This window comes from Boleophthalmus pectinirostris, unplaced genomic scaffold, assembly GCF_026225935.1.
Source record: "Boleophthalmus pectinirostris isolate CB_2022bp ecotype Guang Dong unplaced genomic scaffold, ASM2622593v1 HiC_scaffold_9, whole genome shotgun sequence".
In the NCBI taxonomy this organism is placed as follows: Eukaryota; Metazoa; Chordata; class Actinopteri; order Gobiiformes; family Gobiidae; genus Boleophthalmus; species Boleophthalmus pectinirostris.
The window spans coordinates 10,007,872-10,033,242 of record NW_026571541.1 but is presented as its reverse complement, the minus strand read 5'-3'; the positions used below and the strand labels follow the sequence as shown (position 1 = coordinate 10,033,242).

The window sequence follows — 25,371 nt, the reverse complement described above, 5'->3', positions numbered from 1 at the left end:
ATTACAGGCGAGAACAGCATGTTTGGGTACAAAACAGTGCCAGTTCCATTTGACACGTTGCATGGCGTGTTTGTGTGATTCGGTGTCGTCCTCTAGGGGGAGCTATGACCTCGTACTTTGAGCTCAGCGTCCCAAAGTATGGCAGAGTACTTGTTTTTGTTGAGGTTTTCCAGATGGAGAGAAGTGTTTTTAATTGTTGTCGTGGTGATACGGGGAACTCTTTAAAAGGCTTTGTCCCAGTTTTTGTTTTTGTTGTGGGCCGTGGGCAGCTGGACGTCTGCCTCCTCCTCGCTGTCGTCTGATTCGCCGCTGGTGATGTCGTCGTCCTCCTCTTCATCCTCTTCATCGTCGTCTTCTTCCTCCTCTTCCTCCTCTGTGACGTCCTCTGCTGCCTCTTGTGGCCCTGCCAGGTTCTGAAAAAAATAATAGCAATCATTCAAATGTGTTCATCCAAGAAAGGTTCATGGTAGAAAAGGGTTCAAAGGTCATCTGGACACTGTTTTAATCTCAATTAAAAAAAAAAAAAAACTGTCCAGATACCAATTAATTTTTAATTAAAAAACATTATGTAAATGTGGCCACTGTATCTCAGTATGAAAGTGAAATGTCAAAGGGCCACATTTACATGATGTTATTTAATTCCAAATTAATTATTCTGAATTAAATAGTTTGGAATTAAATTATTCTCTTTCAAGTTTACATCTAAATAATAATTCTGAATTAAAGTTGGTACATGGAAAAACATTAAATCGGTTTTATTTAATTCCGCTCAACGTCTGGAGTTCTGGAAGGGTTCTGATTGGACAGGGACACAAACGTATTTACGTCGACCAGAAGAAAACACACACTTCAGCTGCTACCGGCTTTTTTGTCATCTCTGTTTGTCATTACACATGGGGATACGCCAATACAAACTGGGGAACAGTCCACACCCAGACTCCTGAACCAGCGGGAGCAGCTCCAGTTCAGGTCGGGCCCAGATAAGCTGGAGTGGGAAGTGGCGTTAGGTACCTCGGACCGAGAAGCACTTTCCCCAAGAAGAACCAAATGTGCAGAGGACGAGCCGCTCAGCACAAGAAATAACCAACCAAACGGAATTCGCTCTTCTGCCGAACTCAGTGCTTCTGCTCTGTGCTGATGTGCGGTGAGTTGAGTAAAGTTCTAGGCCACATGTTGCTGTTTTATGACTTCATGATGATAACTTGGGATGAGGACGGCTCGCGGTGTTAACGTTAAACATCGGTGCCTTTCACAATTACATAGGCACAGGGAAAAAGAAGTACGGAGAACACTGGGCTGACCTGACACAAATATGATCCAAACTTTTTTCACCATCTTGCAGTGCGTCATCGCGTTAGAAAGGTGATTCAATGAGCATGCGCTGAAAGACCGGAATTATTTTTTAAGAGGAATAAACATTTACATGATTGCGGAATAAATCGGCTTTAAAATCGGAATAAACCACCCACTTAATTATTAATGATTATTCGGAATTAAACTTAAATCTGAATTAAGTGTTTACATGGTCTTTTAAAAGCAGAATTATTTTTTATTCTCATGTAAAGCTCTCATGTAAACAGGGCAAATGACACCAGACTATATTGTTTGAGTTGAATTATCACTGAAAAAAGGTACTGGTATTTTTCATTTTTAATCTCATGTTGCTTGCCAGTCCCTCCTACTTTCTGTTTGAATTGCAGGAGGGTCTATAATCAAACCATAAAAGGCAAAGCAGTAATGTTACTTTTACACAGTCCACAGTAACGAACACTGTGTACCTGAATACTCATGGTACATGTACTTCCTCTCACCTCCATCGGGTTGACTGTGATGTTGAGAGCCGCACTGTCCCACGTTATGTCGGAGTCTTTGCTGTTCTCACTCAGCCGGACGTCCTGCTGGTGCGTTATGTGGATGCGGTAGATGCCAATGACCACAACCACCACCAGGGCGGCGTGCACATCACGATCACCACAGTGGCTGCACTCGGGACACCTGAGGACAAAAGGAGAAGGAAATTTCATGTCTCCGTTCACAAGATTTGACCAAATAAGTACATATATCTTTAAACGTGAACAATGTAACTTTTTGGTTGGGGGTCCGTCACCTGCTTGTTTCTATGGATATGCCATTGCTCTGCCTGGAATGTTCCACAGTGTGACATTAAACAGTTTTATCTCACACTAGGGATGTAATGATATCCAAATCTCTGGGTACAATATTTTCACAATGTGTATCTCACAGTACGATATGTATTGCCATATTATGTGGGGGCTAAAAAAACGCAACTTTTTCTTCAAATGCCTTGACAATCCCCCCCAAAAAAGACTTAGAATAGCTTAGAACTGTTATTTCTCCACGTAGTAGCACTGAAATGGAGCAAAGGATCATGGTCTATGCAGTTCCATCTGTTTTTTTTAACTTATTACTGCACCACAATTATTAATCTAAGCGAAGAGACTTGTACTTTGATATATTGTGATGGGCTACGATACCATTGTGAGAACTTTGATGATACGATATCATGGTTATTGTTACATTCCTTCCTAATACTTATTCAATTACAGGTGGTTTTATAGCTCAAAAATAGAAAAACAGGCATTCTGACCCATAATTTGGCCTGATATGTTCTCCATAATGATAGAAAATTTAATGCCATATGGTGAAACATTCCAGACAAAGCAATAACATCTCCTCAGAAACAAACATTTAACGGATCTTCTACCAGAGAAGTTACAAAATGTACACCTTACACCTTTAAATTAAACGCAACAGTAGATATTGTCAAACATATTCAGAAAAGAATTTCAGAAAATGACAAAACACAAAATGAGTAGCATGCTGCATAAACTGTGATCTTGCATCATATTAGATGCTGTGGTAGAAACTTGTGAAACTTTATGGTTCAACGTAATGAAACACGTCTATTCATTTTCTTCATAGTCGAGCATTCATACTAAGCAAAGTGGATGAAGTGTCTTGCCTCAGGACACAACAACAGTATGCATTCTAACCACTGTTCCCCTACTGTGACATTCCCAGACACAATCCTGATTAGCTTCTGAGAATAAAACATCGAGTGCTGTACTAAAGCTTGTATTTTGTACTTTGCCAAATACACTCTCTTGATCTTGACCTCAGAGTCTCTCGTTGTCTGATAATTTTAACTCTGATCTTTTTAAGAAAACTTTGCCAATATTACATTCACTTATTGAGCCAACTCAGATCAAAGTGATTCTAATTCTTACAGGGCCTATATTACGCAAAATGGATTGTTGTGAGCTTTAAGACATGTTCGAATGCTGTTACCTCCTCAAAAACATACCTGGACTTGTGTTTTGTTTGAGGAAACAGCATTGTAACACGGATCAGGAAATAGTGTAAAATGAGCCCTTTAAAAGTCAGACCTCACAAACCGTCGTCCACTTTGATTCACACCCATCACTCTTATAATTATAATTGCCTTAACATATGTCAGAGCCACTGCCCACTTCAAAAAATAACTAAAACCTCCGTAAAATAACATTGCTTTAATTGCGGTGATGTATCATAACATGTATTTGGGAGCATCTAACCTCCCCTGCGTGCAGAAGGAGCTCTCTTGATATAAAATGTTGGATTGTGTGCTTCTGATGTTGCTGCCTGGTCCCTTTAGGTCCATATTTAACTTTGGAAAATACTCAGAAATCCTTATTCGGATCAGTGGCGTTCCCTGGATCTAAACCGCACCGAAGCTTTGATCTCCAGACTGTTAGGGCGTACTGATATCTCAACACTCTGCTTCTTAACATAAATAATTACATGAAAACACAAGTTGGGGGTCTTCTATTGGAGATTACGCAGTTTATGATGTAGTACTAAGGCAAGTCTTGGGATAAGTCTGGCGTTGAACTGAATTTTTAATCATTAGGCCCGAGTGCCAGAGGCTGGCAAAGGGCCTATTAGTATTGCAAAGTGATGCTACTAGTGGTCAGGAAGTGAAATGATGCGATGTGACTGGCCTGTAGTGACCAGGGACCCCCGGCATGACGTAGCAATGCGCCAGAGCTTTCTGAAAATGTATAACTTGTTAGCCAAAAAAAAGTGGAACATTGTTCATGTATCAGAATATTATTAGGCCCGAGTGCCTGAAGCTGACAAAGGGCCTATTAGTACCACAAGTTCTTGCTTATTTCTTATTTTTCTCGTAACCAACTCACCCATTTCTCACCCACTGAACAATGATGAAAACTCATGAAATTTTGCCAAAAACATTTCATTTGTCGTAGATATACACAATTTGGTACGCACATTTATGGCATGGTCTTGATCAGTCAGTGATGCTCACACCCCAGCTCACATTAGGTTCACATGGCAACAAGCCAAAATCTGTCCTTGCCAATGGGATGTCCTGACAAAAAATTTGGTGTAGCCAAACCAAATATGGTAACCAGATGCATCATGGCAATAGGAACAAAAAATATATATTGTGACCAAAGTTACTGAAGTAAATGTAACTGAGTACTACCCATATCTGAAGACAAATCTATGAGTAACCACCAGAAAATTGTGCACTGAGTTTCACAAAAGTTCTCAACAGTGGTGGAAGAAGTACAAATTTTGTTACTTAAGTAAAAGTACAGATACCTGACCAAAAAAAAAAACACTCAAGTAAAAGTATCACATGAAAAAATCGACTAACGTAAAAGTACCCATTTCCAAAAGTATTTAATGAGTAAAAAGTAAAAGTATTTAACTTTGCAGATTTTTAGGTATAGGACTTCACATATACTGATTCTGATACAGATTTGTTCATCCATCCATTTTATTCCGCTTATCCGGGGTTGGGTTGCAGCTCCTCTGACACCTCCTCCAGCTCCTCTGGTCCCAGGCCAGCCGAGACACATAGTCATAGTCATAGACATAGATTTGTGCTCAGTTTTGTTCAACTGAAAAAACTCAATTGATTTTCTTCCCTGGCTATTTTTATTATTTGTTTATTTTTGCTCAAACTACGAACATGTTAAAAATAAATCCTCAGGCTTTTCAGCAGGTCTCAAACACATATGGAAAGTACTTTTACTTTTCAGTCTAGTTAGAAAATGTAGTGGAATAGAAGGTACAGACACCTGCTCTCAAATGTAGTGAAGTAAAAAGTATCCATGTAAAAATGTACTTAAATAAAGCAGAGAAACCTAAAATGTATACTTAAATACAGTACTTTACTTCTTTTACTTACAAACATTCCACCACTGATCTCAATAATGTTAAACATGTTTGAATTACGAATCAACAGAAGAGAGACCATTGTAAGGATTGGAAACTCTTCTCCAGCTGCACTCGGGACTCGTGTTTTATAGTTTGTTGAAATGTGACAGTCTTTAGGCCTGTTCTTTACTCTGCACTGACCTCCTTTCACACACACACTCTTGTGCAGCTCTGAAGTCACAGCCTCTGAGTCCACTCCATCAGAGAGACATGAATTATTCACACTGGAGTTTTAGATTAAAACTACGCCCTTACACCATGTTCTCTTTATTTCAGGTCACTGGTACAGCAGAGAGAGTGATGGAGAGAGAGAGGAGGAGGAGGGAGACAGAGAGAGAGAGATGAAGACAGAGAGAAACAGAGAGAAAGGGAGAGATATAAAGAGGGGAGGATAGAGAAAAGGATGGAGGGAAAGAGAGAGAAATGTGAGGGACAGAGAGAGTGAAGGACATAGGAAACAATAAGAGAAAAGGAGATAGAAGGAGATAGTGAAGGACAGAGAGCTTGAAGGAAAGAGAGACAGAGAAAGGAAGAGAAAAAGAGAGAGGGAGGCAGGGAGGGAGAGGGGGAGACCGAGAGTGCGTCCACTGTGTTTTTTAAGTCCATACATCTTCACTAGAAACTTTTGGATGGTTTCAGCCCTAAAATTCCAAATCTCTAATGAACTAAAGACGGTGTAGTTGTGGACATTAAAACTTCTGCTCTGTTGCATCACAAGGTGGAACAGAGCATTTTGAGCTTTGGAGATGTCAGACAATAATAATAATGGGCCTCATTCATTAATGTTTTCTTAAAAATGTTCGTAAGTTCCACTTTAAGAAGATGCTGAGAGAACTGTATGCCAGATTCACAAAGCGTTGTTAAGCTTGGAAATTCAGTTGTACCCAGCTACAAACATAGAATATTAATATGTATTTGGTTAGAAACGCCCTCTGAACTTCCAAATATGCCCAATATGGGTTTGGCATTCTGAGTGAAAAGTGCGAGGAAGAGGTCAGGTGGAGGTGGAGACTACGGCTGTTTTACAGCTTCAGCAGTGATTTCAAATGTCCAAACTCACCATAAACACACTCACTGAGAGAATATTTAGGTCATAAACTTAAATAAGTGGGCACTTTTATCAAATTTATCACGCTTTTCCGCGATTGCGGACCCGTGATAAATAAAGAGGGAGGGGGGCTGGGGTCGGTGTGTCAGTGGCCCATATAGAGAGCACTGGGGCTGAGACATACAGAGGCTTCACTGCAGCCTGGAGAAAGTCTGTCAGACCCGGCAGACTACATGCTCTATAAAACACCTCATACATGTTATTGGATCACATAGTAACACAGTAGGAAATAATTTAAGAAAAAATATACAACTTACAACCATGGAGGAATTTGAATTTTTTGTTGCATTGTCAGAGTAATAATATTCTAAAACAGTACAATTTTTGTTCTGATGAGTGCTCCTGGCTGTTCCTAGGATTTGTACTCACAGAAGAACATGCTGAGTTAAGAAAAAAGTTTTGTGAATGCCAAAAGTGTTCGTAAGAGGCCTTAAGTACAAACTGGATCATAAAAACATTTCATGAAAGAGGCTCATTGTCTCTGAGAAGGTTTAGAAGAGTTAGTTTTGTGTAATATTAGTCTTTTCAATGATATAGGCCTATAAAATGTTGAGGTGTTATATGAAAGCCATTGTTTGTGTGTGAGGTGGTTTTGAATGTTTTTCAATACTTTCATGGTCTTTATTCACACTTTATAAGACTATTAAAAGTGAAATCATGTGAAGTGTGAGTGTGTGGCAGACTCACCGGAGCTGTGGCCTGGGTACATGTCATTGGTGATACTGGGGTGATGGACGAGCTGCATGTACTGAGGAGGGGCCACCACATGACTCACGTGCTCTGCTCCAGTCTGACCGTTCTGAGAGCTGTGCAGTACGCTCACCTGTGTACACACAAACATACAAGGGTCACAATGCACTTTAAGCACAGGTGGGAATGTAGCCAAAATGTATTTAAAGGTGCACTGCGCAACTTTTTGTCTACATGGAGATGTTATTGTTTTGCCCGGAACGCTATTATATGACATTTCAAGAGCATATGACACATTGGATTACTTATATTGCACAGTTAAGATCATTATATTTACAAATTAACTAAATACTGAACTTTTTTTTCTCCCAATTTAGCAGTTTTTTTAGATTTTTTTTAAAAAAATATTAATTCATTTATATTTTATATTAATCATGACATCACACTAGGAAATTCTATAACTGTAGTACAATGGGGCAAAACTCTTCTAATGTAGACAGAGATTATTATCTGACAAGTAGAAATATAAGAAAACACCTTCACTTTTGGCTAAATCATGCTTAAAGTATCTGAAAAATTTATTAATTGTGTGTAAATTGTGACAAACGTTTGGACAGAATTTTCCCAGTGTGATGTTATCAATATGGGACTCTCTAAAATTGAACTTTCTTTCAATATATTTGCCATTTTTCCTCACAAATTGCTTCTTGTTTGGTGTAAAGCTATAATTTATATTTACAAAAGATGTTATCTCACCACAAGTTAAAAAAATAGAATCATAAAAACCTACATTTGTACTTTACCATATCTATCCAGCATTTATTCATTACTGGTGTTTCTATTGCGAGTCTCCACAGATCTGACTTGTAATATAGTGTACTGCTGTAACCTAATTGTCTCTCTTGTATATTGGTTTAATTTATACTGTGGAACATTCTAAACAAAGCAATGACATCTCCATGGAGACAAGCAGGTGACGGACCCTCAATCAAAAAGTGACATAGTGCAAGTAACAATATGTAGGTTAGCAAAGTTACTTCAAAATAGTATTACTCCAATAGAAGTACAAAGTAGTGGTCCAAGAAATTACTCAAGTAAGAGAAAAAAAAGTAGTTTTTAGTATTTGGAAGGACAAAACATTTGATTATTCATAAATCTTTTTTTTTTTCTTTTTTACTCAAGTAAAAACACTATGAAACATATTACTCAAGCAGGAGTAAAAGTATGCTGCTAGAAAAGTACTCAAAAGTTACTCAAGAAAATGTAAATGAGTACTACCCATCTCTGAATGTATACCTGTGTTATTGTTTTCCTTTCCTTTTTTTTTTATTTTTTTACATTTTATTACTTCATGGTATTTGTTATAAAACTTAAGCTTAAATTTAAACATTGCAACTGTCCTTAACTATGTCATGCCACAAAATCTGAAAATGTTTCATATCAAGGCAAAAAAAAAAATAAAAAAAATAAAAATATATGTATATATATATATATATATATATATATATATATATATATATATCTGAATAAAAATACATAAATTAAACTAAATGCCCTTCCAGTCTAAGCCTACGCCTACTTTATTTATCCAGGCTTGGGACTGCAGTGTCAACGTGTTTAGGGCAAAAAAAACAAAAACAAAACAACCTCCAGCTTCCTTCTACACAACAACACATCATGATTACACTGTGATCAAGTATTGACTCAACCGAGATCCAATTTCTTCTTGGTTTAGTTTAAAAAAGCATGTGAAATTGGTGGAAGATTAGACGTTTTGCGTAGCGTTTAAGGAAAAAGCTTCTGAAATAGTGAAAGTAAATGGCTTCTTTTGGTTGAGAAGTGAAGTAAACAGCTCAAAGTGGCTGGATACGGATTTGACTGAACAGGTACATAGGACTACAAAGAACTGGTTAGAAGTTAGAAATAAAAAGTAGTAAAAACTATCTCATTCTAAACGTGTATTGATAAAAAATAAGGAATTAATTTGTCATAGAAATATCACTATTATTATAAAGGTTTGTGATGTAACTTCAAATGTAGGGCTGTGTCACCTGTCTGTCTTATGAAGATGTTTTTGTGCTTTGCCTGAAATGTTCCACTTTAGAGCATTAATAGATTCATCTACTGTATCTGGCATTTATTTAATTACAGGCCAAAGAAACATCTAGAAAACATGTATCTGTTTTGGTTTAATGGTGTATAGTGTATGGATGTGGTGACTGAGATTGAATGAGACTATAGTTTTCCTTCTGGCTGAATGATAGCATTAATATACACTGTATTTTATTGGCATGTACGCCATTCATGATACCAACATGTCCAGTGAAGCTGGAAAATAAGCAAATTTTGCACAAACATATTCATCTTTGTGTGCTTTTATGTGCATTGTCCCTCATAAATAAACAAAAATAAAATCATACGAAAATATCAACCCCTAAACCTTATACAAACCATAACCAAGCCATCCTAAATTATTAACTTATTCCCATTTAAAATATACATATACATCAATTTTACACTGGATGTGACAGAGTGGAGCTCCATACAGTGCCTGCAGACTCTTTTGCATATTGCGGAACATTACAAAAAGCTATAACATCTCCATGAAGACAAGCAGGTGGCAAATGCTTAGAAAAGTTACACGCCTTTAACAATGGAAAATCTCTATTATAATCTACAACTGACTATAATTATAACACTTAAAGGGTGGAGGGTCCACGACCATGGAGATGTTGTTGCTTTTGCCTTCAGTTTTTTACAATATGTAATGATTGTAATTTCTGGACGTAAATGAGCGCACCTGAATATAAGCCACATTAAATACATTTAACAAAATTTTTAAATTGTAAATACATAGGCCGCACCTGAATATAAGCCGCCAAACAAATAATCTGTCCACATATATTCACTGCATCGTTGTATAACAAGCAGGGTTCAAAGTGTGAGAAATAAGTAGCAATTTATATAGTCCAGAAATTATGGTAAATGTATCTGTTTCCATGGAGACAAGAACCATGCCAATTTACAGGTCCGATTTGTGGAGAGGTGGGCCTGCTTACAGTAAAATGCAAAGATGTTCAAGGTATTGTTTTATTGTAAAAAACACCCATAATTAAATAATAAGCAAGTTTAATGCCATACTGGGGGAGCATATCTCCATGGACACAAGCAGGTGTTGGATTTGCACCAGAAAGGTTACTCAGAGCATCTTTGAAAATAATAAAAATCTGAAAAAGAGAACTAGTATATCATAAATGAGTTGACCGTCCAAAGCTCTGTGTCGCTCTGTTTTGACCCTCTCTGCTCCCTGTAGTGTGCAGTATCCACACTGACCTCTAGGGTGAACTCATTGCTGGTGTAGCGTCCGTTGAGTTCGGAGCATGTGAGTCTGAAGCGTCTCTCTGTGACGTGTGACGGCTGGAAGTTAAAGTAGCGCACCTCCCGGATCACCTGCTCGTAGTTCGCCATGGAGTCTACACCTGAGGAAAAAGAGAGAGGAGACATTAGTAAGTCAATGCAAGTTTATTTGTAGCATCATTTGAAACTAGGGCTGTAAAATTTTTTGGATTCAATTTATAAAATATTGTTTAAAGAAGACATATTGTTCTTAAGCCTGCTATATAGTTATTAGTGTTTTTTTTTGGCAGGGAGAGTGCAATCAGACATAGCTACAAAACAAAGCTTGCAAATGCTCATTTTTAGCTCCCGTCCCTGGTTGAGCTTTTCTATACTAATATACATAAGACACAATCCAAAATACAATTTTATCTATATAAATACAGTGGAATTATACATGTTCAGTGCTCATTCATTTTATATGAATTCATTATGTTTTCATCTGTACATTTTAAATATAGTATAGTGATCTAAAACATCTTAATCAAAGAAACAAGTCTGTTGTCTGTTGACTTTGTATTAGAAAACAATGGTGTCCAAAAGTAAATGTCATCGCAACAAAGAGCCAGCAACTACGATAATTATCTGCAGACCACACTCGCGCGTAGCAGATTTTTTTTTTATTTCTTGAAAATAAGTAATTAAAGATGAATAAGTAAAGATTGCTCAAACATGCACAGATCACTCCAAATGTAATTTCTACAATACAACAAACATGCTTAAAAGCTCTGAAAACTTGATTTTGCTGAACAGTGCTGCTTTAAAAAGTAAAATTTTGTTCAGAGTGCACATTGTAAACAACTCCAGGAGCATTAACATTTGAAGAGACAGAAAAAAAAGACAGAATCTTTTGTTCTTTGCATTCTACTATCTGAATAATTGCAGCTTTTGCTATTTTCAACTGTACTAGCTCATATTATGTTTGGATTTAATTGCGATACACTGTGCAGTCCTAATTCAAAGTGCTTCATAAAATCACTTTGCAAAGAAATAAAAACATATATTGATAATTTTTTTGGAAGTACATTGCCTCAAATTTAAACTTATTTTTGAAATGTGACAGTCTATAACAATTTGAATATGACAACAAGTCTTGCTTTTAAAATGAACAACTTAGTAAATATAATTAATTGACTGAATTAGAATTAAATTACCACACAGAGAAGCTAAATATGACACTTATGGCTGGGAAATGAATAAATGTTAATCGGGATCGAGAGTCAGTCCTTTCTAACTGTCACTGATCAGCTTGGGGTTTTTTTAAGTGAGAAGTGTCCAGCCAAAAAAAAGTGAATGAAAAAGTGGAGCAGTTTGGAGGATTTGACTATTGTTGTGTATAATGGCACTGTTTATAAAATCAATATAGAAAGACATTTTCATTTTGCTTTCGAAGAGAAAAAAGAAAATTGAAAATCAAGATCTATCAATACGGGGAACATACTGAATCATCCAAACGAATTACTTAATAAACTTCTCTTAGCTGGACGGACCATAGCAAGTAAGTAAACTTGGTGCTTTACAGAGAGCAGGTACGCCAAAACACAACAATAACTAAAAAAAAAAAAAAATAAAAATAGGGTTATAGGACTCAACCAAGTTAACAAAAGGCTTTTCTAAACAGGAGTGTCTTCAGCTGCTTTTTAAATGAATCCACAGTTGGCCACATGGAGAGAAAGGAGCAGAGCATTCCATAATTTTGAGGCCACAGCCTGAAAAGACAGGTCCCCCCCGAGTTTAAAACCTGATTTTTGGGACCACCAGCAGGTTCTGAATGGAGCAGCGGAGGAGTAAAGGGGGTTAAAAGGTCCAGGATGTAGTGGGGGGAGTGCTCTAAAAGTAACAACTCAAATTTTAAAATCAATCCTGAACTTTACAGGAAGCCAGTGGAGGGATGAAAGAACGGGGCTTATGTGTTGACCATTAAGCGTTCTGGGGCTTCGTGTTAAAAGCCTGGCAGCAGAGTTTTGCACTGTTTGGAATCTGTTAAGTGCAGTCTTATTAAAACAGCTAAATACAGACTTACAATAATCAAGACGTCCTGAAAGAAAAGCAAGAAGAATCTTTTCCAGGTCAGACTGCAAACTGCACTTTTGATATATTCCTCAGACCATATAGCCACGTCTCAGGTGGATTTACCATATTTGGGCATATCTCAGGCGGATTTACCATATATGAGCATGTCTTAGGTGTTTTTACCATATAAAGACATGTCTTAGCCGGATTTTCCATATGTGGGCATGTCTCAGGCAGATATGGACATGTCTCAGGCGGATTTACCATATATGGACATGTCTCGGGCAGATTTATCATATATGGAAATATCTCAGGTGGATTTACCATATATGAGCATGTCTTCGGTGTTTTTTATCATATATGGACATGTCTCAGGTGGATTTACCATATATGGACATGTCTCGGGCAGATTTACCATATATGGACATGTCTCGGGCAGATTTACCATAGATGAACATGTCTCAGGTAGATTTACAATATATGGGCATGTCTCAAGGGAATTTACCATATATGTACGTGTCTCAGGTGGATTGACCATATAAGGACATGCCTCAGGTGGATTTACCTTATTTAGGCATGTCTCAGGTAGATTTAACGTATATGAGCATGTCTCAGGTGGATTTACCATATATGGACATGTCCCAGGTTGATTAACCATATATGGACTTGTCTCAGGCGGATTTACCATATATGGATATGTACCATATATTGATATGTCTCAGGTGGATTTACCATATATGGACATGTCCCAGGTTGATTAACCATATATGGACTTGTCTCAGGTGATTGATTGTCTCAACTATATGGACATGTCCCAGGTTGATTAACCATATATGGACTTGTCTCAGGTGGATTTACCATATATGGATATACAGATTTACCATATATGGGCATGTCTCAGTTGGACTTACCGTATATGGACATCCCAGAGGTGGAGTTTGTAGCGTCCAGGTGCTTCCCGATCAGAGCGCTCCTCTGCAGTTGTAGAGACTCTTGGTCCGCCCTCAGCTCCTCCCCCAAAACTAGCACGTCGCAGTAGTCCAGGTTATGGATGATCTCCTCCAGCACCCCGGGGCGACGCACTGCACCCAGAAAGAGACAAACAGATCACTGGATTTTGCAATACACATTTTTCTATATGTTTTTCTCAGTTTAAATATTCAACGCATATATTTTCAGGACCTCAAATTTAACTGTCTAAATAAAGATTAAAATTCTAAATCTGGTCAAACAAATGATCTTCCATACAGCCCTCTAAGGCGACTGCTGGCGAGATACAAAAATAAGTCTAATTGAGATGAATAGCTGGATGACAGATGGTGAGCTCTTCTTCAGGCTAATATCAAACAGATCTGTACAAGTGAATATTCCCTCATACGACAGGCCTGTCCCATCACCAGAGCTCTAGACAGCTGCAGGCGCCTCCTCCGTCTGTTCCCTGTTCCCCTGCTCCTCTCTGGGGTACGGCCCTGTCTCTCTCCCACTGTACTCTCCCTCGAGATGGAGCCGTTTAACTGTCTCCCCACGGGACGAGCGAGCAGAGGGATGCGTGGGGTCCTCCTCTCGCTCTCTTTTTCTTTAGTACCCAGCTTCTAACTATTCTACATATGCAGGTGTATGTAACAGGCCGTAAAGAATACTCATGTTTGTACGGGTTTGTGCAGTGAAAATACCGTATTTTTCGGACTATAAGTCACACTTTTTTTCATGGTTTGGATGGTCCAGCGACTTATACTCCAGTGTGACTTATATATTAAAATTTTCACACTGACAGCCGCGAGAGGGCGTTCTAGGCTAGTGTGCCAGTATCTACTACTACTGTAGCATTGTCACTTCATGCCCTACTGCACATGTCTCCTGCAGAAAATGCCACTGTCCTGCTGCAATTAGTGAAATATTCAGTCGAAAATGGTAATCGAAAAACTTGTAATCGGTAAATTTGTGAGTGACTGGAGGAAAGTGGGAATGGAGAACACAGCTTCACGGCAACCGGGAGAGTGCACCATGCAACTTTCCTAGAAGTCATTGAATGGATCGACAAAGCCTGGACTTCAGTGACAACCGAAATCATCCTGTTGGTATTCAGAATGTTCATATGTTACATTAACATACCAGATGCATATTCAGCCTGTTGCTCTCTGTTCTATTGTTATTTCAAGATGAAATGTAGGGTGCTGGTCTCTGACTTTATAAAATATAATTTTCCCCCAAAAGTGCGACTTATAGTCCTGTGCGACTTATATATGTTTTTTTCTTCTCCATTACACAATTTTTGGCTTGTGTGACTTATACTCCGGAGCGATTCATAGTCTGAAAAATATGGTAAATTACATTTTACAAGCATCTACTAATAAAAACAATAGGTAAACTTCTAACAAGAATACAAAAGACACAAAACTCCCACAATAACTTTGCAAGCCAAGTTGTCCATCTATAATGTAAGATTCTCTACAAATTTTCAACAAAAAGTAAAGTGCAAAAGAAAAACAGCTTAAAAGGTGCATGCTTTTATCTCCTCTTGTTTAGACTACAGTAATGCATTTTTCTCTGGCATTAGCCACCATGCACGTTCTCACTTACAGTTGGTCCAAAATTCTGCTGCACGCCATTTAACTTGAACCAAAAAATGTGAGCACATTACCCCAATTTTAGTGTTGTTGCACTGTCTTCCAGTTCGTTGTAGAGTTGATTTTAAGATTTTATTGTTTGTTTTTAAAGCTTTGACATCTCGGACAAATATGTCTTGGACCTCATCCTGATTTACACACTCTGAGGTCTGAGGGCCAGCTTCAGCTCATGGTGCCTAAGACGAGACTTAAAACCAGGGGGGACAGGGCCTTCTCTGTGGTCGGCCCCGAGCTCTGGAACACTCTGCTCCCCCACGTCCGAACAGCCCCCACAGTGGAATGTTTTAAGTCTTGGCTTAAGACCCACTTTTATTCTCTAACTTTTAACACTGTGTGAGTTGTGTGGTCCCCTGTGTCTTTTATTTATTTTACTTATTTACTGCTATTTTATGATTTTTATAGTTTTGCTTTTATTTGCTTTTACTGGTTTTATTGTTTTATGACTGTTCATGATCATATTTTAGCAATTTACCTTTTTGTGATCTTCATTTTATTGATCTCTGTGCAGCACTTTGGAAACTGCTTTGTTTGTAAAACGTGCTATAGAAATAAAGTGGATTTGGATGTGGACTATGAAGCTTTTCTAGTGGGGGTATTTAAACTCCTGGTTTCCATGGAGATGGTATTGCTTTGAATCAAATTACCCAAAATATCCTATTAGATTGGTTGGTTGGTTTTTATCGCTCAAAATACAATTAAAAAAACTGCATTCATACTGTGAACAGATCTGACTTGTAACTTGCTCTGGAGGTATCACTTGCTTTTCTCCATGATGTTAATGCTGTACTGTGGAATATCTTCATGGAGACAAGCAGGTGGTGGACCATCCATCAGAAAAGTTACATAATCCTTTAAAATAATAATTCTTAAAGGTGCACTTTGTAACTTTTCTGATTGAAGGTCCATCAAATGCTTCACCTGTATATTCACCTGTAATTGAATAAATGTAAGGTAGAGCTGTTTAATGTCCTACTGTGGAACATTCCAGGCAGCACAATGACATCTCCGTAGAAACAAGCAGATGACAGACCCTCCACCAGAAAAGTTACACAATGCACCTTTAAGATCTGAGTTGTTTTCCAAAGACAAAAGTAACCAACTGTTGAATGTACCGCCCAAAAAAAAAAAAATAAATCTTGGCATAAGAAGGTAAATTAAACTGGATATTGTCTTGTGGGCGCAGAAAATAGAATTCCCTTTGCTTATCCTGTGTCCTATATCGTCTCCAAAAGAATAAATCAAGAGTACAAACTTGCGCTGACCAAAGCAAAGACTCTTTAGCCGATATAATAGAAATTCAGTGCGATGCTATGGCTACTCTAGAGTGTGGGTGGCTTGGAAATACATTCAAATAGAAAAAGGGAAAGTCTCTTGCAGAGCGTAATAATCCATAAATGACCCAGAGTGGAAGTAGTTTTACAGAACACCGTGAGCTAAGGATTTGGTGACATTGGCAGCCGTTAAAGTTATCATAATAAAGCAGTTTGAATGCGGGCTGAGCTTCTTAATAACACAAATGACTGACACAGCGAGACAATAGATCAGAGTAGAACGCCAGCTAGATTAACAGGGATTCACCAAAAAGAAATAATTTGATTTATTGGAAATCCTTTAAGCCTCGAGAGGGGACACAATCTGCTCATTATAAAACTTCATTGGGGCTGGTTGGGCTCGCCACACACACACTGGCAGAAACACTTTTCCCATCTTCTACCATTTTTTTTTTTTTTTTTTTTTTTTCGTTTCACTTTCTTTGTGGCTCTGGCTAATCTGTGGATCCCAGCTGCAGTCTATTTCAGCAGGAGAAAGAGGTGAAAGCAATGCCCCTCTCTTTTTCTCTTCTATAGCTCTACATTACAGAGAAGGCAGGTCTAAAACATCACCACTAGTATTTAGTATTTAGGAGTAAGTCATCCTTTCTTTACCCCCAGAACTGAACTAAGCTCTGTGTAACTTTTCTCATGTTGGGTCTATATTCTTCAGCAGTGAGGTTGTGACAAGGTACTGCAGGAGGGTCGCAAAATCTTTGGCTGATTTGACATTTGATGGATGAAGGATGAACTGGTTTTCACTGGGTTCTGTCTGTTCGCTCGTTCATCACGTCTGTCCCTCTCTCTTCATTCCCTCGTCTCACGGTTCCTGTCAAACCGCAAACACCACGGCGTGGATAACCAGACTCCGGCGTCCGCACTCACGCAGCCAGCCTCCTCTCCCGGTCGCTCCGTGGACAGAGAGAAGGCATGGCTGCATAGGGGAGAAAATGAGAGAGAAGGGAGCGTGAACAGGAGATTATGGGGGGAGTCGTGTCTTTCCTCTCGCTCCTCAGATCAGAATGAGCAGAAAAGTTCTGTGCCCCAAATCAAACTCTGCGGGTGCACGCTGTGGCTTCTCTCTCGTTTAGTCAGATCATTAAAAAAGTCACACTTTGGGCCCATTTTCCCTGATGTCGTTGCTCCATTGATCTGGTCTTCTCAGAGTCACCGTGAGCGCACAAACTGCATCTTAAACTTCAGGCCTGAATTAGCTTTGGTCAGATTCAGGCTTTTTTCTGTCATGGAATGAGTTGAGGCTTAAACTGGAGCTGGATGGAGCTAGTTTCAGCTCAGGATTTTAGGATAAGCCTGGACTTTGTAAGTGACTTTGATGGAATACCCCCCATTATTAAATGTACAACTAGGCCCAATTTAATATAAAACACAATTGTATGCCGTATATATATATATATAGTAGTAGGGGGTCCCTGCTCCAGCTCTCCATCAGTTTGGGGGTCCCTGGCCTGAAAAACATTGAAGACCCCTGGTAAAATGTTCCACAATATGGCATCAAACTTGTCTCCATGGAGAAGCAGATGTCACAGTTATAGTTAATTTGCGGTGCTGGTTAGTACTTTTATCTGTAACGAGTTATGATGTAACAATAACCGAAATATCGTGATATCATATCGGCAAAGTTCTCACAATAATATCGTGGATCATCACAATATATTGAATTACAAGTCTCTTTGCTTAAATTAAGAGTTAAGGTGCAGCAATAGGTAACAGTTTTTGGCGTCCACAATATATCGCAATAAATATTGTACCGTGAGATGTATCGAAAAATATTGCGCAAATATCGTAAGGATTTGGATATTGCTACAGCCATAATCGTGAGCCTCCCCACCATATCGTGAGCTTTCCCATGATATCGCAATAAATATCATACTGTAAGGTTCATACTGTGATGATATCGTATCGTGAGACTTGGATATCGTTAAACCCCTAGTAATGAGTAATCTCTTATTACTTTATTATTTATTTTATTCCTCTTTCCTCTGTTATAGTTACTCTTTGTTAAAGTTTTTCCTTTTTTTTGGGACTTAAACAAGATCGCGATGAAGGATTAGAGACAGTGATTGGCTAAAAAGAGAATCGACTGTAAATGTGACCAATCAGAAGCAGTGTACAACAACCCTAAAGACATTCCTGACATTTCATTGGTTTAGCTCTGCCAAGTGGTTGAATCTTTGCTGTTTTCCAGAGTCTGCGGAGAGTGTAAACGGTACAACTGTTTGCCCTGTGCTGTTGTGATTGTACAGTTGTGAGTCTGTTTTGGTATTGATCTCTGTGGAGAATAGCTTATAATGCTGGCTCTTGGTGCATGTGGTGATTTGTAGGTCAAATAAGGCTGGATTTAGCTCATTTTTATGTACAGAAAACAGCTAGAGTGAATTTTTAGGATAATTTTTGTAATATAATAGTTATTTTATCTGGTAATTAGTTACTTTCAACACCCAGTAGCAGTTACTAAGCAGTTATTTTGGTTGAAAAGTAACTGGTATCTGTAAAAGAAAGAGGTGAAAGCAATGCCGCTCTTTTTTTTTCTCTTCTAAAAACATCACCACTAGTATCGGGTTTGGAATTGTTAGTCTGCTAAAAGAGTTTACTTGTTGGTTCCAAACTGAAAAATATACTGTACCTGCATGAATATATTATGAATGAAATAAAAAAGGGTGAAGTTAAATATTTGGTAATTGCAGTAGCAGTAGTAATAGTTAACGTTTGCTCATCCCTGTCAAGAAAAGCTAGTGCACCTTTAAATTTTGAAGTGCTATTAATATATGTATATATATTTTATCTTTCTGTAATATAAAAAACAAAACAAAAACACTTAAATAATAATCCCCGACAAGGCCAAACTGTCTTCACAAAAGCATTGAAAAATAATTGAGCAATAATGTATTACAGACGCATAAAGGGAAATGCAAGAAATGATTTTGAACTGCAATTGACCTGCGAATGAGGTCTTTTGGGTAAGAAACTCTAAGCTTTCACCACTCAAAACTTTTATTTAACTTTATATAGAGAGCACATTGTAAAGTAGTAATTTGAAGTAGTACAAAAGTGACTGGGATTTAAGGGAACAGTGTAAAAGACATATGTTCCTTGGAGGAATATTCAATAGGGACAAAAGGTAGTACAAAGAGCGAGGTCGGTAATGACAGGACTTCTCTCTGTGAAAGCTTTAATCATTGCGTGTTTTTCCTTTTGGTTTCTGTGTCGACAAAGGTACAGATGAAAGAAGGCAGCAGGAGTTGATTGGACGTCTGGTAAGGATTTATATAATCATCTGTATTTTTCACTCTCTCTTTCCCTATTTTTCCTTATTCATCTTTCTCTCTCTCTCTTTCTCTGTGCTGAGCCTGGGGTCTGTATGTGACAGTCCAATTATGAATCTGAATAATGGATAAGAAAAAAAAAACAGTTTAGGCACAGTTTAGTGTCGATGTATTTTGGTTGGTCCTCTTTTAGTCCTGGTCCAGGTTTAGACCCAGTTTTGATGGACAGATTTTGCAGTGATTCTTGTCTCTTTTTACAACATTAACTTTTAAATAATTTTAAATCCACAAAGCGCGTAATAGTTAGCTTTGTAAGACTTAGCCTCGCTCTGAGCTTTTTAAAATTATAATTAATTATTTTTTTTATGAAATATTGCACTTCACTTACACATTTACATTTCATACAAATAGTTCCAATACAAAATGACATTAGTAATTGTTAAATTGATAAAACCAGGGTTATAAATACATATTTAACAGAACTGAACTTAATATAAATACATTGACCAACATTCTAAAGTTTTAAAAGGCTTTCGGTTGTTACAAGGTCGGATAGTTTTAATGTACTATTTCATTTCTTTGTAAAATACACTGAATGCAGATTTCTTATTAGCAAATTTATATTTATGTCTAAAGTTCTTTGCTATACTAATTACAAGGTTGAAAGTATACAATTTATCTTTACTCATTAGTACATCTGTAGAAAGTTCAATTATGATATGTTCGTAATACATTGTCCCCACTCTGAGTTTGCGTTAGATAGAGTGGTCAAAAGAGATGACTCGTGCACGTGACTGATGTCATGCTAGGAGGAGCTGTCCCGTATATGAGAAAACACTGTTTTTGTTTACACCCGGCTTTTCCGCGTGTGTGCAGTGGCTGGTAGGCAAAAAGTCAATGGGGCCACTCATTTGTGTTGACAGTTGCGTTGCGTATGTTTGTCATGAGATAACTCCTCTTATTTAAGTAGGTTTTGCATTTAATTGTTTTGACATGACTTCATCATCTTACTCTAAGTCACTGAATGTCGAGGATCAAAAACGTTTCTTTGAAAAGTTAAAACTCGCCGATAACTGTTGACGATATTGATGTAGACTGTTGATACTGACTTGTTGATATGAACGCTTTTTGCCTACCAAAATGGCTGCTGACCCAAACGTAACGTCATTGTGTTTTCTCGTATAGAAGTGATGCGGAAGAGCACCAGACGCAATCTTGGGTTCCAGATTTGATATGGTACTATCCCACTAAATGAAGTGATGATTAGAAAAACATCAAACCGGTCCTATGCATTTAAATGGACAGCAGATGGATTTAGGAGGCTCTTTCACACCAATGGGATGCGCCCCGTGTCTTACCTGTGTGGTGCTGCGTGGGGGTGTCTGTCTTCTTCACGGTGCTGATGATGTGTAGGTCCTGGAAAAGCGCGATGCCCCCTGGTGCCCGGAGGTCAGAGGCAGGCCAGCTCAGCCTTTCCACTCCTGTGATGGTGATCCGAGGTTCACTGGGCTGCAGGACCATCACCACGGCATCGATGTCCGGGATCGAGATGCAAGTGTCCTCTCCAAAGCACCTGAGACAACAGAGGGCGTTATTATAGGAAATGTAGGAAGAACTGAATTTTAATTACATTATGATTGTGATTAACTACTAAAATTGTGAATATATTTTGAAAGCAATTTTACATAACTATGGAGATGAGGTGTCACCTGCATGATTCAGAAATAGATAGTTAAAACCATACTTTGGAACATTCTCCATGGAGATAGATACATTTTGTACCATACTGTGGTTTTCTATGGTGGAGGCCCTCCTCTGGCCAAACAGAGTCAGGTCTGTGGAGATGCAAGCCTGCTCAAAGTAAGAATGCACGTTTTTTCTAAAATGTAAAGTGAAATAAAAACGGACAATAATAATAATAATCTTTTTTTTTCTACTTCTTTCCATGCATTTTCTTCTGCTTTATCTGGGGCCAGGTCACTTTTTTTGTGTGTTTTTGGCTAAAAAGTTACACGTAAGGCATGTGGTATACGCTAAAGTTGTTTTGATGTGTTAGTTCCAGTCTGGACAAATGTAACAGGACAAATATGGAAAACCAATAACATTAAGTGCACCCATTACAACCAACTGTTAATCAAAAGTGAATCAAAAGACCAAAGACCCATTTTAAGCACTCAATCCAATCCACGCCTGGTGACATTTTGAACATAGTTTCTGCCAGTATTTGAAAAGGTAATGAACAGCCAAGCGCACGCAGTACGTCCTTATAAATAAATGGCTCCCACCAAACTTTAATTTATTTTTCACCTTGACTGAGATTTGACCAGACCTTATTACTGAACGGGGAATATATAATTTACAGTGAAAAAAAAAATTCCAATGTTTTTTTTGATAATCTTTAAATGCCACCCTTGACCCAGACACAAAATTCATTCTCCAGATTTTTAGGAACACATAAAATGTTTTTGTAATACATTCTTCACTTCAGAGTTGCACTATTATCATATACTACTACTACTACTGCTGCTACTACAACAACTACTACTGCCACTACCACAACAACTACTTCTGCCACAACAACAACAACTACTACTGCCACAACAACTACTACCACTACTACAACTACTACAACAACTACTATTGCCGCTGCTACAACTACAACAACAACTACTACTGCCATTACAACAACTACTACTTCTGCCGCAACAACCACTACTACTGCCACAACAACTACTACCACTACTAGAACTACTACAACAGCAACAACAACAACAACTACTACTAGTACTATTCATTTACAAATGTTTGAATAACCCTGTATTATTAGACTGTGTACATCTCTCACGCTCAAAATGCTCTGTTCCACCTTGTGATGTCATGTAAAAACTATTTTTAACCTTTAGTTTGTAGAGATTGACAACTCCAGGGCTGAAATTATCTAAAACGATTCTAATGTAGGTGTATGGAGTTTAAAAACACAGTGGAGCACTTTCTGTATTACCACATGACATCACAAGGAGGAACAAAGTGTTTTTTGTTTGAGAGAAGATGTTACGGGCCCCGGCCCTTGGATATTTGTTTAAAGTACTCCCGTTCTTCTGTAATTGCTTTTGTCTGCGCATGATGCTCCCGGTCCGCGAGCCCTGGACCCGGATGCGCGGGAGCACCTGACGTGGGATGGAGGCTGGCGTCGCAGCGCATCGGCGATTGGCCCTTCATCCCTGCGCTCCCACCAATCCGCGGATGCCACCTGTGATAGCGGAAGATTGAAAAGGGACCATCTTCCGCCTGCTCGAGGCGGCTGGATTACTGCGGCCAGCTCGCCCCTTTTGTTTGATGTTGGGTTGTCTCATTTTGTTATATTGCTGGCTGTTGACTCGTTTAGTTCGTTGAGACACCTTTTTTTGTTCGCAGTAAACCTTGAGTTAGATTTGGTACATTGTATTTTTTTAGGGCTCTTTAGTTTATTAGATTATTTTGTTTAATTCCTATTTATTTTCACCTTAATTGCCTGTTTTTTTGTCTTCCCTTACACTGTAAATAATAAATGCACAATTTTTAGTTAAACCTTTAACATCCTGTTTTTTTTGTTACTTCCCTTTCTCCCCTAGCAAAGGGGATGTAACAGAAGAACTCAGCCTAAACGTACAAGATTTGTGTGTTAAACGTGTGAATGAAACAAAACACAACTACGTTTGTGATAACGAAACACCATTATAACATAGAACAGAAAATAGTATAATATGAGGCCTTTAAATACACCCATAAAACATATAATCCATGTTCTTAGTCTTATCAGTGCAGACAGGACTGTCTCTTCTGATGTAAATGTGTTTAAATACAGCACAACACAGGAGCCTAAAGCACTGAATCCTTCTGAGTCCATTCAAATCTCCTCTCTCATTTCTTTTCTTTCTCTCTCTCCATCGCTCTCTCCACTCTTTGAATCTGTGTTTTCTCTCACTTCCCTCTCCCATTTTACTACCTGTCTTTATCTCCCCTTCTTCCTCCTCTCTCTCTCTCTTCCAACATGCCCTCTTTCTCCCTTCCCTGCCTTTCCTCTCCTTCTCTCTTTTCCTCTCTCCTCTTCCTCTCTCTCAAGCCCTCTCTCTCTTCTCGTGCCTGTCTGTCTCTGATAGCGCCATACAATCCCGATACCCCAATCCTCTGGCAGCCCTGAATAAGCAGATACACATATGGATTTTACAGGATTTTAAAGAACACCTGCCGCTGTAGCATGTATGTTAATTCTCATTTGCTTTTGCTCTTCTCAAACCAAGAATAAAAGTATTTATCATCTATTTCAATACTGTTTAAATACTTGTTTAATGCGAGGTATTCTCACACAAACATCTACTTTGAGTCTGATCCATGGATACAGAATCTACACCAAAACATCTGAACAGAAGTGTGATTATTGCTAATCCAGAAGTATGAAAGATCCTATATTACACAAAATGGACTCTTGTGAGCTTTAAGACATGCTATAATGGTGTTACCTCCACTGTGTATATTTGGGGGACTGGGACCCGCTCTTGTGTTAGAGGGGCCCCAGAGGACCTGGCAGGTCCCCTGGTTTAGCGCACGTAGAAGATGCTGCATACTGCGTGCAGGTGACCAGAGTGTGTTTCTTCTTCAGGGGCCACACCAGGTTAAAGTGGATGGCCTCCAGGACCGTGGAGCCGAAGCCTCTATGGGCCAGAGCAGCATGGTGCACATGGACCTTCTTTTTGCCTTTGCAAAAGCTGGCTCCTGGGGTTGAGGAGGGAGGTCGGCCAGCTCCTCGCGTGTGAGCTGGTGTCTTGGTGTGGTCTGGTGGAGACTGGACATTCTGAAGACCAGTCTGCGGATTCTCCCCAGAGCTCTCTAGACCGGGTCTGAAAACAGACTCCCTTCCTGAACCTTGGCTGGCTTTGACATCAGTGAGGGTCTCGTTCAGACCTCTGAACCTTCCCAGGATGATGAATGGGGGCAGATTTTAGTACACATCCTCCACTGCATGGACCAGCTCCTCAAGAAAAAGAGAGGCCTTCTTCATCACATTCTCTCGTGACACTTCAGGCATTGTGGCATAGCACAACGAGAAGAAACCCTTGATCTTGTCAATCACCTGTGTCAGGCAGGGACAGTGGGTTAAGCAGAATCTACCCTGCTCTGTGATGATGGGAGACCCTCTGGACTCAGACTCCATGCGGCTGATCTTCTAGAGATTTTTGTCAGTAAACCGTCCGGTCAAGGATTTCTGGCACCTGGTATTCCCAGTAGTCTACCATCCAAGCACTAACCAGGTCCACCCCTGTATAGCTTCTGAGATCTGATAAGATGGACATTCTCAAGGTGCTATGCCCACAATCTCTATCTTCATCGATCTCTCCATTTTCCATCTATAAATCTTTCTATCTCTCCATCCCTCTATCTTGTTTGCTTGACCAGCCTTCTACTTTCTGATCAAATTTGTAGCATGTGTCTCTTAAATGTGGAAGACATCTCTTCTCCAAAATTCTCTAAACATTCAGAACAAAATATATAACTTTTTTACCTGTAACAGTAAGTAACAGTTTGGTGAAAAATCTGTGCTGTTTACTCTGTGTATTTTCCCCCTTTTTTATGTGTAAGCAGCCATCTTTGTTTTTGACATGAACGAAGCATGTGTCTCTCTGACTGGTTAATCCACCTGTCTCCTTCTCTCCCTCCCT

The 25,371-nt window shown here is 38.8% G+C and overlaps 1 protein-coding gene across 1 annotated transcript in view; it reads right to left on the bottom strand.

Annotated features, from left to right (window-relative positions):
• Window positions 1-221: 221 nt before the first annotated feature.
• LOC110154577 (calsyntenin-2-like) overlaps window positions 222-25,371 on the bottom strand; it is a gene marked incomplete at its 5' end in the record, with an annotated part of 351,405 nt that continues 326,255 nt past the window's right edge. The window contains 7 exon segments of the mRNA XM_055147860.1: window positions 222-413; window positions 1,812-1,957; window positions 1,960-1,995; window positions 7,043-7,178; window positions 10,379-10,524; window positions 13,366-13,536; window positions 21,034-21,248. Coding sequence (XP_055003835.1) covers window positions 222-413; window positions 1,812-1,957; window positions 1,960-1,995; window positions 7,043-7,178; window positions 10,379-10,524; window positions 13,366-13,536; window positions 21,034-21,248 — 1,042 coding nt within the window.